Raw genomic sequence first — 13254 nt, 5'->3', positions numbered from 1 at the left:
CCCATGACGGACCAAAGACATCAGCTAGCTTAGAGAGTCAGGGAGATTGCTGATGATACTTGGACTGTCACCGGTGAGCCCACTCCAGCATGGGTGCCCATTCCAAGCTGTCTCTGCTGACTCCCCACCCTCCCAGCCATCGTGACTGCCTACGTCATGTGTGGATGGGGCCTCAGGAAACTTGTTTCTTCCAAAACCTTCTGGGTGTCATTTCTTCCTACATTTTAATGAGACTTACAGGACACCAGGAGATGCATTCCATTTCCTCTGTTGTAAATATGTGTGTGCACGGGCTGCCCCAGCTCATAGGACATCCCCTGAGGTCCCTAGATCCTATCAGAACTTGTTCAGCCATGTGTCCCAGGGCTACTTCAGCACATACTGTCTTGAACACATCACACACCTTTAATCCCAGCACTAGGGAGGCAGAGGCCAGTCTGGTCTACATAGTGAATTCCAGGACACCCAGGACTACACAGAAACCCTGTCTTGGAAAACCAAAAACCAAAGAGTTTAAGCGTAGTTTAAGGTGTTGAGAGCATGGATTGGGGGTGGGCGGTCCCAGCTGGTTCTGATGAAGATAGCATGAGATCTCCTAAGTCTGCCCCTAAACTTCATGCCCAAGGGCTGCTCTCAGGTCCCTTTGCTGGAGTTCCACCAGCTGGAACCGTTTGCTCTGTAACTGTAGGTTTCAGAAATTACCTTCTCATTTAGTATAGTGTATAAGGGATTAGGAGAAGCAGCTCAGTAGTTAGGAGCATTTGCTGCTCTTGCAGGGGACCCACATTCAGTTCCCAGCATCCACATGTTAGCTCACAACACTATAACTCAAGCTCCAGTCTAGAATCCCCAGTGAGGGGCTGGAGGCCTGACTGAGAACTATCCTAGTGTAAGGGCCTGGGCTCCAGACTTCGGCCAAGGGGGGAAAAATGTAGTTTTCAAAGTAAAAATAAAGTCTAGGGTGGGAGCCATTTCAGTTTGGGAGTTTTGCTTGAGGTGTCAACATGATCCCTGGGTCAGAGGTCACTACAATTTAGGGTCTTACCCAGGCATCTGAGGGGCCTCGGCCCTGCTGAGCACTGGGCAGTGTCCCGAACCTCCACCCGCTTCACACCAGTCACAACAGCGAGATGTCACTCAGTGTCCCTTGACAAAATCACCCCTGGGTGAGAGCCACCTCTTAAGCAGATACATTTAATTATTTCTTTACAATTGATCCCAACACTAGAGGGCAGGATATGCCTTCCGCCCAGGCCCTCACCCAGAGCACTTCCCCCACTGTAGAAAGTGTCCCTTAATAGGCGGAATGAAAACCATGAACTACCAGCACCTGAGTGAAGACAGAGTGCACGGGGCTGCTAGGTGCTTATCTCGTAGAATTTCTGGATGTCCTCCTGGTATATCTTCGTCACATTGTTCCTGTTCAGTTTGGACATGGGCCCTGTGACAAAAGCAAGGCTGTGAGAGCCTCTTCGTATTCTACCCCAGTAGTTTTTCACAGAAGCCTGAGCCATGTACGTATTAGGGGTGCATGGGAACTGGGGTAGGAGAGAGAACTGGAGAGTAGAAACCCACTTTAAGGCACCTTGTGAGGCCTTTCCTTCAGTCATGGGCCAGTGTTTCAAACGGGCATAGAGATGCCACCCCAGAGACCCAGGATCCAAACAGCTTTGTGCAGTATTTTGTGGGCCCAGCCCAAAATCCTCCAACACTCAAGATGCTGCCTCTGCACCCCCCCCCCAAAGTCAGGAATTACATCTGGAGTTGACCCATCTTCATCTGTGATGAAAGTGTTGGGATTGGGATCAGCACACTGCATTTTGTACAAGCAGGGATTGGAGGTTGGAGGTGTTTTTACAGGTTTTTTTTTTGGTTTTTTTTTTGGTTTTTTTTTTTTTTTTTTGTTTTTCGAGACAGGGTTTCTCTGTGACTTTGGAGCCTGTCCTGGAACTAGCTCTTGTAGACCAGGCTGGTCTCGAACTCAGAGATCCGCCTGCCTCTGCCTCCCGAGTGCTGGGATTAAAGGCGTGCGCCACCACCGCCCAGCGTTTTTACAGGTTTATATTATAGTATGTGTCCCTGTGTGTGTGCATATGGAGGCCACAAGTGGGCGTCAGAGCCCCAGAGTTGGGGTTAGCAGGTGGTTGTGAGCTGCCCAGTGTGTGTGGCCACTGGAAACTGAACTTGGATCTTCTACAAGAGCAGCAGATACTTTTAACCTCTGATCCATCTGGTTCCAGATGTGGGAGTGTGTGCTCACCTGGCCCAGGGGGTGTCAGATGTGGGAGTGTGTGCTCATCCGGCCCAGGAGGGTGTCAGATGTGAGTGTGTGCTCCTCCGGCCCAGGAGGGTGTCAGATGTGAGTGTGTGCTCACCTGGCCCAGGAGGATGTCAGATGTCACGCTTCATCATTCTCAGGGGGGCTCTCGCTCAACCCTGAGCTAAACTGGTTGGCAGCGAACCCCAGGGATCCTCCTGTCTCTGTCCCCACAGCACTCGTATTTACATGAGCCCATGTGGTCCTCATGCACCAGCTCCCTTAGCCTACCTAGCTAGCATCTCCTGAGCTCCTGATGGGTTTGGTTTGGTTTGTTTTTTTTCCCAAGGCAGGGTCTCACTATATAGCCCTGGCTGTCCTAGAACTCACACTATAGACCAGGCTGGCTTCGAACTCAGAGATCTGCCTACCTCTGCCTCCTGAGTGCTTGGTTAAAGGTGTGTGCCTCTACTTCTAGCCCCATCCTCGGTTTTTGGAAATGGTCTTGTTCTTTGACCTGGTGCTGACTAAGTAGGCTAAGATAATGGTTCAGGGAGGACCAGGGATTCTCCAGTCTCAGCCTCCCCAGCCCTGGGAGAGAAGTCAGTCAGAGCACTGCTGCTCCTGCAGAGGACTTGGGTTCACTTCTCAGCACCCACATGGTACCTCACAACCACTGTGACTCCAGTCCCAGGGAATCGGACACCCTTGTCTGGCCTCTGTGGGCACAGGACAAACATGGTAGATCATTCATACACATGAAAGTAATTTTAAAGGTCAAACAGTATGCTCTGGTTTGTTGTTTGTTTGTAAATGGCTTCTGGGGACTCAAACTCAGGTCTTCATGGTTGTGCAGTCAGCACCCTTACACACTGAGCCATCTCCCCAGCCCCAGTGCGACAGGGTCTCACTCTACCCCGGGCAGCTCCTGGACTCCAGAATCTCCTGCCAGGCTCCCGAGTGCTCGGCTCATAGGTGTATATCACCACACTTGTTTTAAATGTGTTCTGTTGGGAAAATCAGCTAAAGCCACATGACCACAGACCCTTCCCATATTTAGCAGAAGCCTGGGGCTAGGAGGCTGAGCAGGCCCACGACCCACCCATGCCTGCCATTCACTCACCGAGCTCCCCACCGCCAACAGAGAAATCGCTGTCTAGAATGACCCACTTAATGATCTTGGCGCTCTCCGAGGGTGCCTCCGCATTCACGTCCTGGATGCCCTGGTTGATGAACTCTGTGACCAAGGGGTCACGGTTTTCTAGGACATCTGTCAACCAGGTGGACTGGCTCCGCAGCTTCCGGCAGCAGGCCACGGCCTCACTGGTCAGGGCGCCCCGAGCCTCTCCAGTCTCTGGATTGATCTGACACTGCGGAGGCAGGCGGGCAGAGTTGGTGTTCTGTGAGCATCCTTCCGGGCCCATTCCCAGGGTACGCGTGTCCTTCAGGTTACAGTTGCCAGTGCATCAGAAGGTCCCGCCGAACCCACTAGGAAGGGGCAGAGCATGCAGCTCAGAGGTCATGCAAGCCTACAGAGCATCTGGGAGTCCGTTCTCGCCTTCCACCATGTGTGTCCTGGAGATCGAACTCAGGTCATCAGGCTTGGCAGCAAGCATCCTTACCCACTGAGACAGCTCTCAAGTGCAGCCCACCTTCCCCTCAGCCAGGCTGTAGTTGATACCCTCAACTTGGTACCTTGATGCCAATGGCCCTAAGTTCATGCTTTGAGGGACAATGGTCTACAGGGAATATTCTAGATTCTTATATGCTCTGAGGCACTCTGCACCTCTCCACAGAACCCACAACCGGAGCTGGGGTGTGACTCCACATGAAAGCTGCTAAATGGTAAATGTTCAGTGTTGGTGGAACAGGATCTGCAGTCACCATGACAACACACCCCTGGAGTGTGTCTGGGTTTCCAGCGTAACTGAGAGGAATGTGGGCAGGGGTCCCTGGGGAGAGCAGGGCTGAGAGGTGACTCAGTGGGTGAAGGCCCTGCTAGGCCAAGGCAGTGGGTTCCATCTCAAGGACTGTGTACAGGTAGGAGAAGAGGATGCAGTCCACACAGGTGCTGTGGTACATGAACACAGACACTCATGATAAAAAAAAAAAAAACACTAAAAATTAAGCCAGACAATGGTGGTGCACACTTTTAATCCCAGCACTCAGGAGGCAGAGGCAGGCGAATCTCTGTGTTCTACAGAGTGAGTTCCAGGATAGCCTGAGCTACACAGAGAAACCCTGTCTTAAAAACTAAAACCAAAACAAAAGTGTGTGTGTGTGTGTGTGTGTGTGCATGAAGTTCAGAGGGCAGCATCAGTGCATTCCTCTGGCACTGTCCTTTTTTAGTTTGAGGCATGGTCTCTCGTTGGCCTGCAGACTCGCCAGTGTCCCCAGCACTGGGACCCTACAGTGTGCTCCAGCGTGCCCAGGCTCCAGCACTCACTTTATCTATGGACCGTCTCCCCTTGCCCTTCAATGGCTCTGGTTAGGTATTTAGTCACAGAGACAACAGCCACTAAAACGGCGACTGAGGAGCTGAATGACTCCCATCCAGCCCATCTCATTGGGTACTGTCAGAGCCTTGCTCTGGGGAAGCCGCTGGGTACCTTTAACGTGAGGAGGGCGCACAGGTATGGGGCATTCTGGCCCACCAGCATCACATAGCGCACAATGGGGATGCGCGTCTTCACTCGGTCCTCAATGGGACACGGGTTGACCACCTCGCCCGAACTCAGTGTGATCTTATCTGTGGCAAGAACGAGAAGCATTTGTCTCTGAAAAGGCACATGGAGTGGTTTCTGGGGGCTGGAGTGGGGGACATCCCCTCCTGGAGGGAGTGGGGCCAGCTATTCTTCCTTGTGTCATATGCAACCTGCACCTCTGTGCCACGTGCCTCACCGTTGCTATTTCCCATGACATAGAGGAACTTGTCAACATCCAAGAAGCCCAGGTCGTTCGTGTGTAGCCAACCCTGGCTGTCCATCTTCCTCTCCGTGCTGACCTTGTCGTTGACGTAGCCCATGAAGATGTGGCGGCCCCACATGCATAACTTCCCGATGCCTTCGCGGTTCTCTTTTTCCACCTTTGTGTGACAGTTGGGCAGTGCCTTCCCACAGCTGTGGGCATGGAGGGGATAGCAGGAATGGCATGTTCCCCACCAGGACATGATACCCCTAGAGCCTCTCCTGTCTCCTCCTCTCCTATCCCTTTACTGTCTCTCAGTCAAACAAAACAGTGCAGAAAATATGAAATAATTAAGGTTAAGGTGCCAACGTGCAGTCAGGACATACAACCAAATGTCCCCCTGCCTCAGGATCAGACCAAGGCCCGACAGGCTGGTCATCCACCTCTCTCCACTGGGCACATCCTAAACAACCAATCAGAATGGGTTTGCTGTTTTAGGATTCAGCCCAAAACTGGATGTGATGGCACCTGCCTGTCGTCACAGTGCTTAGGAAGATGAAGCAGTAAAATTTACTGTAAGTGTGAGACTAACCATAGCTGTGCAGGAAGATCCTGTCTCAGAAAACAAAATGCAACAAAGCCAGGGAAGGGGTAGGTGTTGGTGGCACACGCCTTCTATCCCAGCACTTAGAGACAGAGGAAGGCAGATCTCTGAGTTCGAGGACAGCCTGGTCTACAGAGCGAGTTCCAGGACAGGATCCAAAGCTACACAGAGAAACCCTTCAAAACTGCTGTGTCCCGCCTCATGCACAACCTGAAGCAATATGTAGAGAGGCCCCAACTCCCAGTCTGTTGCCAGGCTTGCTCTGAGGGAGGTTGCCCTTCGTGTGTGGGTGCCCAGCATCTGCTTGGTACTCAGAGGGACCTGGATTCCACCTCCTCTCACCTCTGCCCCTTGCCGCAGAGAGAAACATCCAGTAGAAAGGTGAAGGGAAGCTTCACCCACGGGACACAGCAGTCCCTTGCTCAGGGGTAGCCTGGATCCCAGGGACCCCTGACCAGCTGCTGTCCCGAGGGGTAGGGAGGAGACAGAGCCTCCCACCCGACCCACCTCAGGAGTCGGAAGGCCTGGTGGCTGGACAGAGAGTGCAGCCCGCTGCTCTCGGTCAAGCCGTACATCTGAAAGATGGGGATGTCCAGGCTGAGGAAGAAGTCCACCGTGGCCTTCGGCAGCCCCAGACCCAGGTTCAGGAACTGCTGGCAATGTTTGAGACCCAGGAACTTCCTGGCAGGGTCGAAGGTCAGCCTCTTGGCTAGGCCGAAGCACAGTGGCTGGTGGATCTGCCTTTAGAAGCGGAGCCATGGCCATGGTGTGATCACTGCCGGGCCCCTGGTCTCCGTCCTCCCCGCCCTCCGTCTTCCCCGCCCCCAGCGCCTGCCGCACCCCTGCAGCCGCCTCCTGTGGGTGTTGAGTCCCACGCGCATGGCCCAGCGGTCGATCTTCCTGCGGAATGCGGTGGCATCCAAGTGTTTGGTCTTCATGTTGTCCAGCATACGGTCCCACACCCACGGGATACCACAGAACGTGGTGGGCTGGACCTCGCGGAGCATCTCTGACAGGAAGCCCTGGATGGGACGGGATGGGGCGCTGGGGGACCCCCACGTACACAAGGGTCATGAGGCGGGAAGCTTCAGCATGGGGGCCAGGATGGGGCCAAGGACAGCGCAGGTGACAGGCAGCGCCAGGCCACAGAGGCCCCTGTCCCGAGTGAGGGAGAGAAGAAAAGGGCCAGAAACGGGGAGGACAGAGGCTGCACCGCTGGCCCAGAGACAACAAAGGATCCCTAGCCCCCAGTCCTTTGCTGCTTGCACCCCCAGAGCTCACCGTGCCAGGGGCTCGTGGTGGCCCATCCCACTTCCCTGCCTCCGACGAGGGGAAGTAGACTGTTCCAGCCACGGAGATGGCCACCCACACATCCAAGATCTGGACCCCAGCGTAGCAGAGCGGCAGGTAGCTCACAAGGACCTCCTGACCATCAGGCGGACACTTGTACCCCAGGCTCTGAACGGTGGCTGCTGTGGTCCATGTGATCTGAAAGGCACTTGGCTAAGTCAGGCCTGGGTCCATAGTTCCAAGAGCCACGATGCTGGAGCGGTCCCTCTGGTCCCGCTGGTCCCTCGGGGAGCATCACTCACGTTGTCGTGGCTAAGCATCATGACTTTTGGGGCCCCTATGGTGCCCTGGTTGTACACCAAAGCACAGCACTGGTTAGGCTTCTGGGAGTCGATGATTTGGTCCAGTTTTTCATCCGAGATGCCATCTGCGAGGTCCAGGAAGCCTTTCCACTGTAGAAAGGCTAGCCAATGGGCTTTGGGGAAGTCAAGGCTAACCCAGAGACCCGCCCAGCCCAGCCACCTCAGCTCCATCTGTTCCCTGGACTATCAGTCAGGAAAAGGAAAGCCATTGGATACATGTTCCAAAATAGAGGAACTACAAGAACGTAATGCCAGACACGGAAGGACACACACTTAAAGAATCCCACTTTGGCTTTGCTGGACTCTCGATGTCACCCAACACCCAGCTTGGCCCCCTCTCTGACGTCCTGTCTGGGCATACCGAGTATAGATTGGGCTGTACTTCCTGGATGTCTTCTCTGTATTGTACAATGGCCTTGAGGTGCTTCAGGTAGCCCTGGATCTGCAGGACACCGTGGGGTCAGCACCAGCAAAGGTGGGGATGCCTGTAGCTCAGGTTGGACTCAAAGTCACTATATAATGGAAACTGACCTTGAAATCCTGACTAGTCTTACTACCACAGACTGTTTCCATGTTGCTGGGCATGGAACCCAGAGTCTCATCCATACCCAGAGCTCAGCCCCAGTGTTGAATACACATAAACACACACACACACACACACACACACACATATTCTTAAAATATATATTCATTCTTTTTAGTTTTATCATAGGTATGTATATGTACACCTGTACTGCTCATGTACAAAGTGGAGGTCCAAAGGGGGCGTCAGATCCCTGGCACTGGAGCTACAGTAGGTGGTCCCGAACCACTGTGTGGGTGATGAGAACAGAACCTGCCCCTCTTCAGGTGCGGCCAGCAGAATGCTGCAAGTGTACCCGGTTCTGAGCCAGCTCGCAGGCCCCTGCCCCAGCAGGCCCCACTGCTGAGACACGCCACCAGCCCAGTTTCTTACCATTCATTTCTATTTTATTCCACTTCTGACTCTGTGTGTGTGTACATGCATGAATGCGCATGCTCTCACACACATGACATTGCTGTTTTCCTCTATTGCTCTCCACCCATAGAATTTTTAAAATTTAGTTCTCTTACTGTTTGCATGGTGCAGGCATGGCCATCTGGGGTCCCAGACCCCATGGACTGCCCAAGAGAGTCCCAGATCTACATACCTGAGTGGAGGGCACGAGCTCACTCAAGCATGTGACTCTGGCAGGCCTGGCCTCTCTCCCCCACTCCCTCTGCCTTGCTAGAAACCGTTAGATGGCATTGCTGAAGCTACACACCAAGGTCTGTTCCCTTACTTGCCCACTTTCTCCTACTGTGACGGACTACCAAGGTCCAGCTATCAAAGTATGGAAGTCCAGCACTCAGAACCCCCCTTTGGCTCACCTAATTAACATGGCCAATTAAAATTAAACACCTCTTCCTACCAGGGTTTCCTGTTTTACCTTTATAAACCGAAATTTTCCTATTGGCCACGTCTGGCTCCTGTATCCAGAGGCAGTCCTGTCCTTTGTCCTCCGGCCGGGACAAATACCCCGACCCTCTCCGTTTCCTTCCCCTGCCTCTCTTTGTCTCTTTCCCTGCCTTCTGTCCTCCTGGGCAAATAAACATCCTCTGCATTGAGAACTCGGTTTTGGGGTGTCTTATGCCGATACCTGTCCTTTCACTGAGAGCATCCCAGACCCCGTGTACCCCGGAGGCTCTCACCTGGTTAACTTTCTGGAGCTGTTTGTCATTATCCACCACGATGATGTCTATCTCTGAGGCTTCAGCAATGACCTGGCAGGCTTTGGGCGAGTTGCTGGACAGGATGCCCACAGAGATGCCACTGGAAGGGAATTCAGAGGCTGCAGACCTCGTGAGTGGGGGCTTTGGGGAACTGTGGTTCTTGGGGCCTTCATACCTCCTTGGAAGGTGGGGTTCAGGGTAACCCCTTTCAAAGCTTCCACTAATATTCCATGTGAGCTCAGGGATGGCTCAGTGCTAGGATACTGAAAGAATATCTAGAGGAGGGGGCATGAATGTTGGGCTCCAGAGGGTGTATACGAGTTTGATGGGGGAGAGAATGTCTGGAAGGGAGAATGAGCATACTAAGGGCTGTGTCATTGACAAACCCTGTCAAGAACTGACTTCCACCTGGGCCAGGCTGAGTACCCCTTACCCTGCCATGATGGCTCCAATGCTGGCAATCACCCACTCCGTGGAATTGAAGCCCATTATACCCACGCCATGGAAGCGTTCCAGGCCCACCTGAGAGAGGAGACACCTTTGAGAGACTCCACTCAGCTATCCTCACCCTGACTTCACAGGATCTTTAGCTGGTAATCTCAGTCTCCTTCTCTGGACCATTCGTTCTCCAGCTCCAGGTGGCACATAGTAGTAATGCTAAGCAGGGCATCTCCACCACACTCTTCCGTACCCCTCTGTCCACCTGCCTGTTATCCATCAATGCTGTCAATCCACCATCCACCCACCCACCCACCCATCCATCCACCCATCCATCCATCCTTCCTTCCATCCACACACGTACCCATTGTCCATCTCCGATGTTTCCCCACTCACCAGGCTGTATCTTTTGCATAGCATGTAGCCTCTGGCCCAGGCCTTTGGATGCTGTGTGCCCTTGGCTTGGTATGTTCCTCCCTAGATTTCCCGATAGCTGCTCCCCCACTTGGTTGAAATTTTACTGTCAGTGAAACCCTCCTTGGCTATCACGCTTTAAAATCCACCCTAACCTACTGCTCTTTCTTCGTCAGGCTCCAGACCACCCATCCTGACCTGATTTACCAGTCTGACCGAGAAGGTCACTTCAGGTTTTGTCCCCATCCCCATTCTGAAGGATGGACGTTTTTAAAATCATTTACTCAACAAATGCCAGAGGGTGGAATGGTAACTTCCAACGGAAACAGCCAACTAACAAAGATGCCATCACAACACCAGGTAGCCAGAAAGGCAGGGCAAGGAGATGGCTGTGCCCGCAACACACATAAGACACGTCCAGTCATGCACTGACCAAGAGTTTTTGACAGAAATCATTCTTTCTTAAAAGACGTGGGTGGGTGTGTGGCCTGCATTTGTGCCTGTGTGCTGTGTGTGCCCACAGAGGTCAGAAGGGGCATCTGGGTCCCTGGAGCTGGAGCGACAGACAGTTGGGAGCCACCACGTGGAGGCTGGGAACTGAACCCTGGTCCTCTCCAAGAGCAGCTGGTGCACTAACTGCTGAGCCACATCTCCAGTCCCTATTTCTCTCTATTGCATGTAGGAAGGCATACAGTATACACACAACACATATGCCCTGTGTGAAGGTTCTCATATCTATGAGTATCACATGCTAGATTTCAATATTAACATGAATATATTTATCTGTATATGGCAGTACACATGTGGTACACCTGATAGAGCTCTGCATTTTATACACTTACAAGATTAAAAGACACAAAGTACATGGAATACAGAAACTTGCAAAACTATGCTCGAGCTCTATGGACTCACACATTAGTGCACGTCTGATATGCAGAATGACTCTTGTATGTGGGGAAACTGAGGCAGAGAGTGGCAAGCAATACACGTGACTAACGGCAGGTGTGACCCTCAGTGGCGCAGATGAGCAACCGGAGCGCGCACGCAGGCGCAGTACCTTGAGGAAGGCCTTGGCTGCGCGACGGCAGGCCTCGTAGTATTCGATGTAGGTGAGCAGCTGCCAGTTCTTCTTGTATTTGGAGCCTATCGCCAGGTAGTGCGAGTACTTGGTGGCAGCGCTCATGATCAGGTCAGGCACGGTGACCGGAGGCTCGTTCTCCACATTCTTGCTCATGCGCAGTTTTACCTCGCCGTCACGCTCTGCTGTCCAGTAGCAGCTACCTGTGGCAGGGTCAGAAATCACTCCATGGGACGGGAGGAGGGATGGTGGTCACTCTCCCCAGCACAAGAGGGCATGGGTCAGAGGTCATTCTTCCCCTCCCCCCCGCCCCGTGAAGGTTGGACCGTAGAGGTCAGGGGGTCACTGTCTCCGAGAGGACACACCGGACAGGAGGGTTGGTGTTCCCTGTCCCCTGACACACAGAAAGGAGGACATGGAGTCACAGCGACTACGACCACAGGTCGACAGGTCTGGATAGTTGGTCACCTGGCCACAGATACCACCCTTCCCCTGGTACAGCTGCCCCCTTCACAAGGTCTTACCGGCCACCTACCCTCTGGGACCTCTGCTCCCTGTCCCACCAGGAAGTGTGCCAGAGCGAGAGGACCCCCGGTACTCCGTGCGGGCCCTGCCACCCTCTCCCAGCGCATGAGGAAGCAGGCCTCCCACCTGGGGCCTTGATCTCTGCGTCTTGAGGTCTTTGTGACATCCTCGTTTGGTTGTAGATTTTGGTCTTCAGAATGGTTTTTGCTGCCTGGATGGGAGGGTCACCCTCTGGTTTACCTTGTTCCTTAGGGTCAGACATCCTCTTGCCAGGGACCAGGCACACGGGTGTTCACACAAGGGTCAGGTGTACACAGCAGAGGTCCTGCCCCCTCACAGAGTTAAGAGTTAAGTAGACAGTGGCGGAGTTGGCCCGGCAAGGATGGGAACCTACAGACCAGCTATGGGTGCTGGCACGGGAGACAGAAAAAACTGGGTGTTAGCAAGGGCATTTCCTACGTGGGTGGTGTGTGCAGGCGTGTCACAGCCTGAGGTTGTAGGCGAGTGTCTTCCTCAGCCACATCATCGGTCCCCACCATGCCCCCGACCCGAGCCTGGAGTTTGCCTGTCATGGGCTGGCTGCCAGTGAGAACTAGGGCTGCTCCTCCCACAGGGGTGTGCTGCACACTCGGCTTTTACCCGGGGGGTGGGGGGTGGGGACTGAACTCAGATCCTCAGGTGAGTAGCTAAGGGAGACCCTGGGGAGGGAGGAGGAGGCAAAAATGGGTGTTCTCAGTACCTTCTGTGCCTAGTGGACGGCAGCCAGGTGCTCCCCGGGAGAGGCTGGGGCTCATGGGGCCTTCAGCCCTCCCTCTCCCCACAGGCTCTCACTGCCTTATCATCGGTAGGGCGGTGGTGAGTCCGTCCAGTTCTGTCACCGCCTCCCGCTTTAGCCACAGAGACAAGAAGCACCAGACTGGATGTCCTCTGGAACAATTCCCTTCTGCAGCCCGGCCCTTGTGACATCACTGCGTTCCATGAGCCAGGGCAGCAATGGCCATGTGTCCCTATGCCCCTTTTCAAGAAGCCAGCTCTGGGGGACAGGAACAGGTGCAAGAGAGGAGACTTTGCCTGACCGCCACCAGCCAGGAAGCTCCCAAGGCCCTGGTCCCCAAAGGCTGGTGGCAAAGTTTTGGGTTCTGGTCTGATAGCCTGTGGATCTCCAGTGTCCCAAGGGCATGTCAGCCTACATGAGACCCTGCGTCAAAAAACTAAGAATGACCCTGTGATCTTGAGTCTCCCTTCTGGGCATTTACCAGAAACCATCAAAAGAAGGGACTTGGGGACGTTCCATATCCACATCCACGCTGCAGCTGCCCTGGCCCATGCTCACTGAGAGATGCGGGGGGGGGGGGGGAGGTGTGGGCTCTCCAGTCTCCAAGACGGCATTCTAACGCTACCCACCCCGAGGAGGAGTAGTGACTACACTAAGAAATGTCCCAGAGGAGGGCATGCGCACCAGGGGCCCACTTGAGCCAGTCACAGACAGGAAGTGCTTGGAGGGGAGGGGGTTGGGGCAGAGCTTCAGTGTGGAGAGACGGAAGGAAGGTTCCGGCACTGGACAGTGACGGAGTTACGCTGTGTGAATGTGTTTTGTTTGTGTGAGGCAGGGTCTCACTTAGCTGCGACTGCCTTTTAATTCCTTCTG

General features: G+C 53.8%; 1 protein-coding gene across 1 annotated transcript; it reads right to left on the bottom strand.

Moving 5' to 3' along the window:
- Window positions 1-1358: 1358 nt before the first annotated feature.
- LOC119813589 (long-chain-fatty-acid--CoA ligase ACSBG2-like) lies at window positions 1359-11868 on the bottom strand. The gene is made up of 13 exons (XM_038328998.1): window positions 11733-11868; window positions 11061-11284; window positions 9585-9673; window positions 9131-9251; window positions 7782-7862; window positions 7361-7510; window positions 7050-7256; window positions 6609-6790; window positions 6276-6509; window positions 5159-5376; window positions 4867-5006; window positions 3381-3627; window positions 1359-1441 (listed from the first exon to the last, which is right to left on the bottom strand). Exons 1-13 carry the CDS (start codon window positions 11866-11868, stop codon window positions 1359-1361), a joined length of 2112 nt encoding a protein of 703 aa, XP_038184926.1.
- Window positions 11869-13254: the final 1386 nt, after the last annotated feature.

Source organism: Arvicola amphibius, chromosome 1 (assembly GCF_903992535.2).
Source record: "Arvicola amphibius chromosome 1, mArvAmp1.2, whole genome shotgun sequence".
NCBI classification, from domain to species: Eukaryota; Metazoa; Chordata; class Mammalia; order Rodentia; family Cricetidae; genus Arvicola; species Arvicola amphibius.
Note: the sequence above shows the minus strand (reverse complement) of the source record. Positions and strands in the feature narration are given on the sequence as shown.

Bases quoted from the DNA above. Each gene is read 5' to 3' on its own strand.
- LOC119813589 (XM_038328998.1), bottom strand. From the start codon at position 11,868: ATGTCTGACCCTAAGGAACAAGGTAAACCAGAGGGTGACCCTCCCATC. The intron at 7,511-7,781 runs GTATGCCCAGAC...GCCTTTCTACAG, and splicing joins TACAGCCCAATCTATACTCG to TGGAAAGGCTTCCTGGACCT. The intron at 5,377-6,275 runs GTGGGTCGGGTG...CCATGCCCACAG, and splicing joins CAGGCCTTCCGACTCCTGAG to CTGTGGGAAGGCACTGCCCA.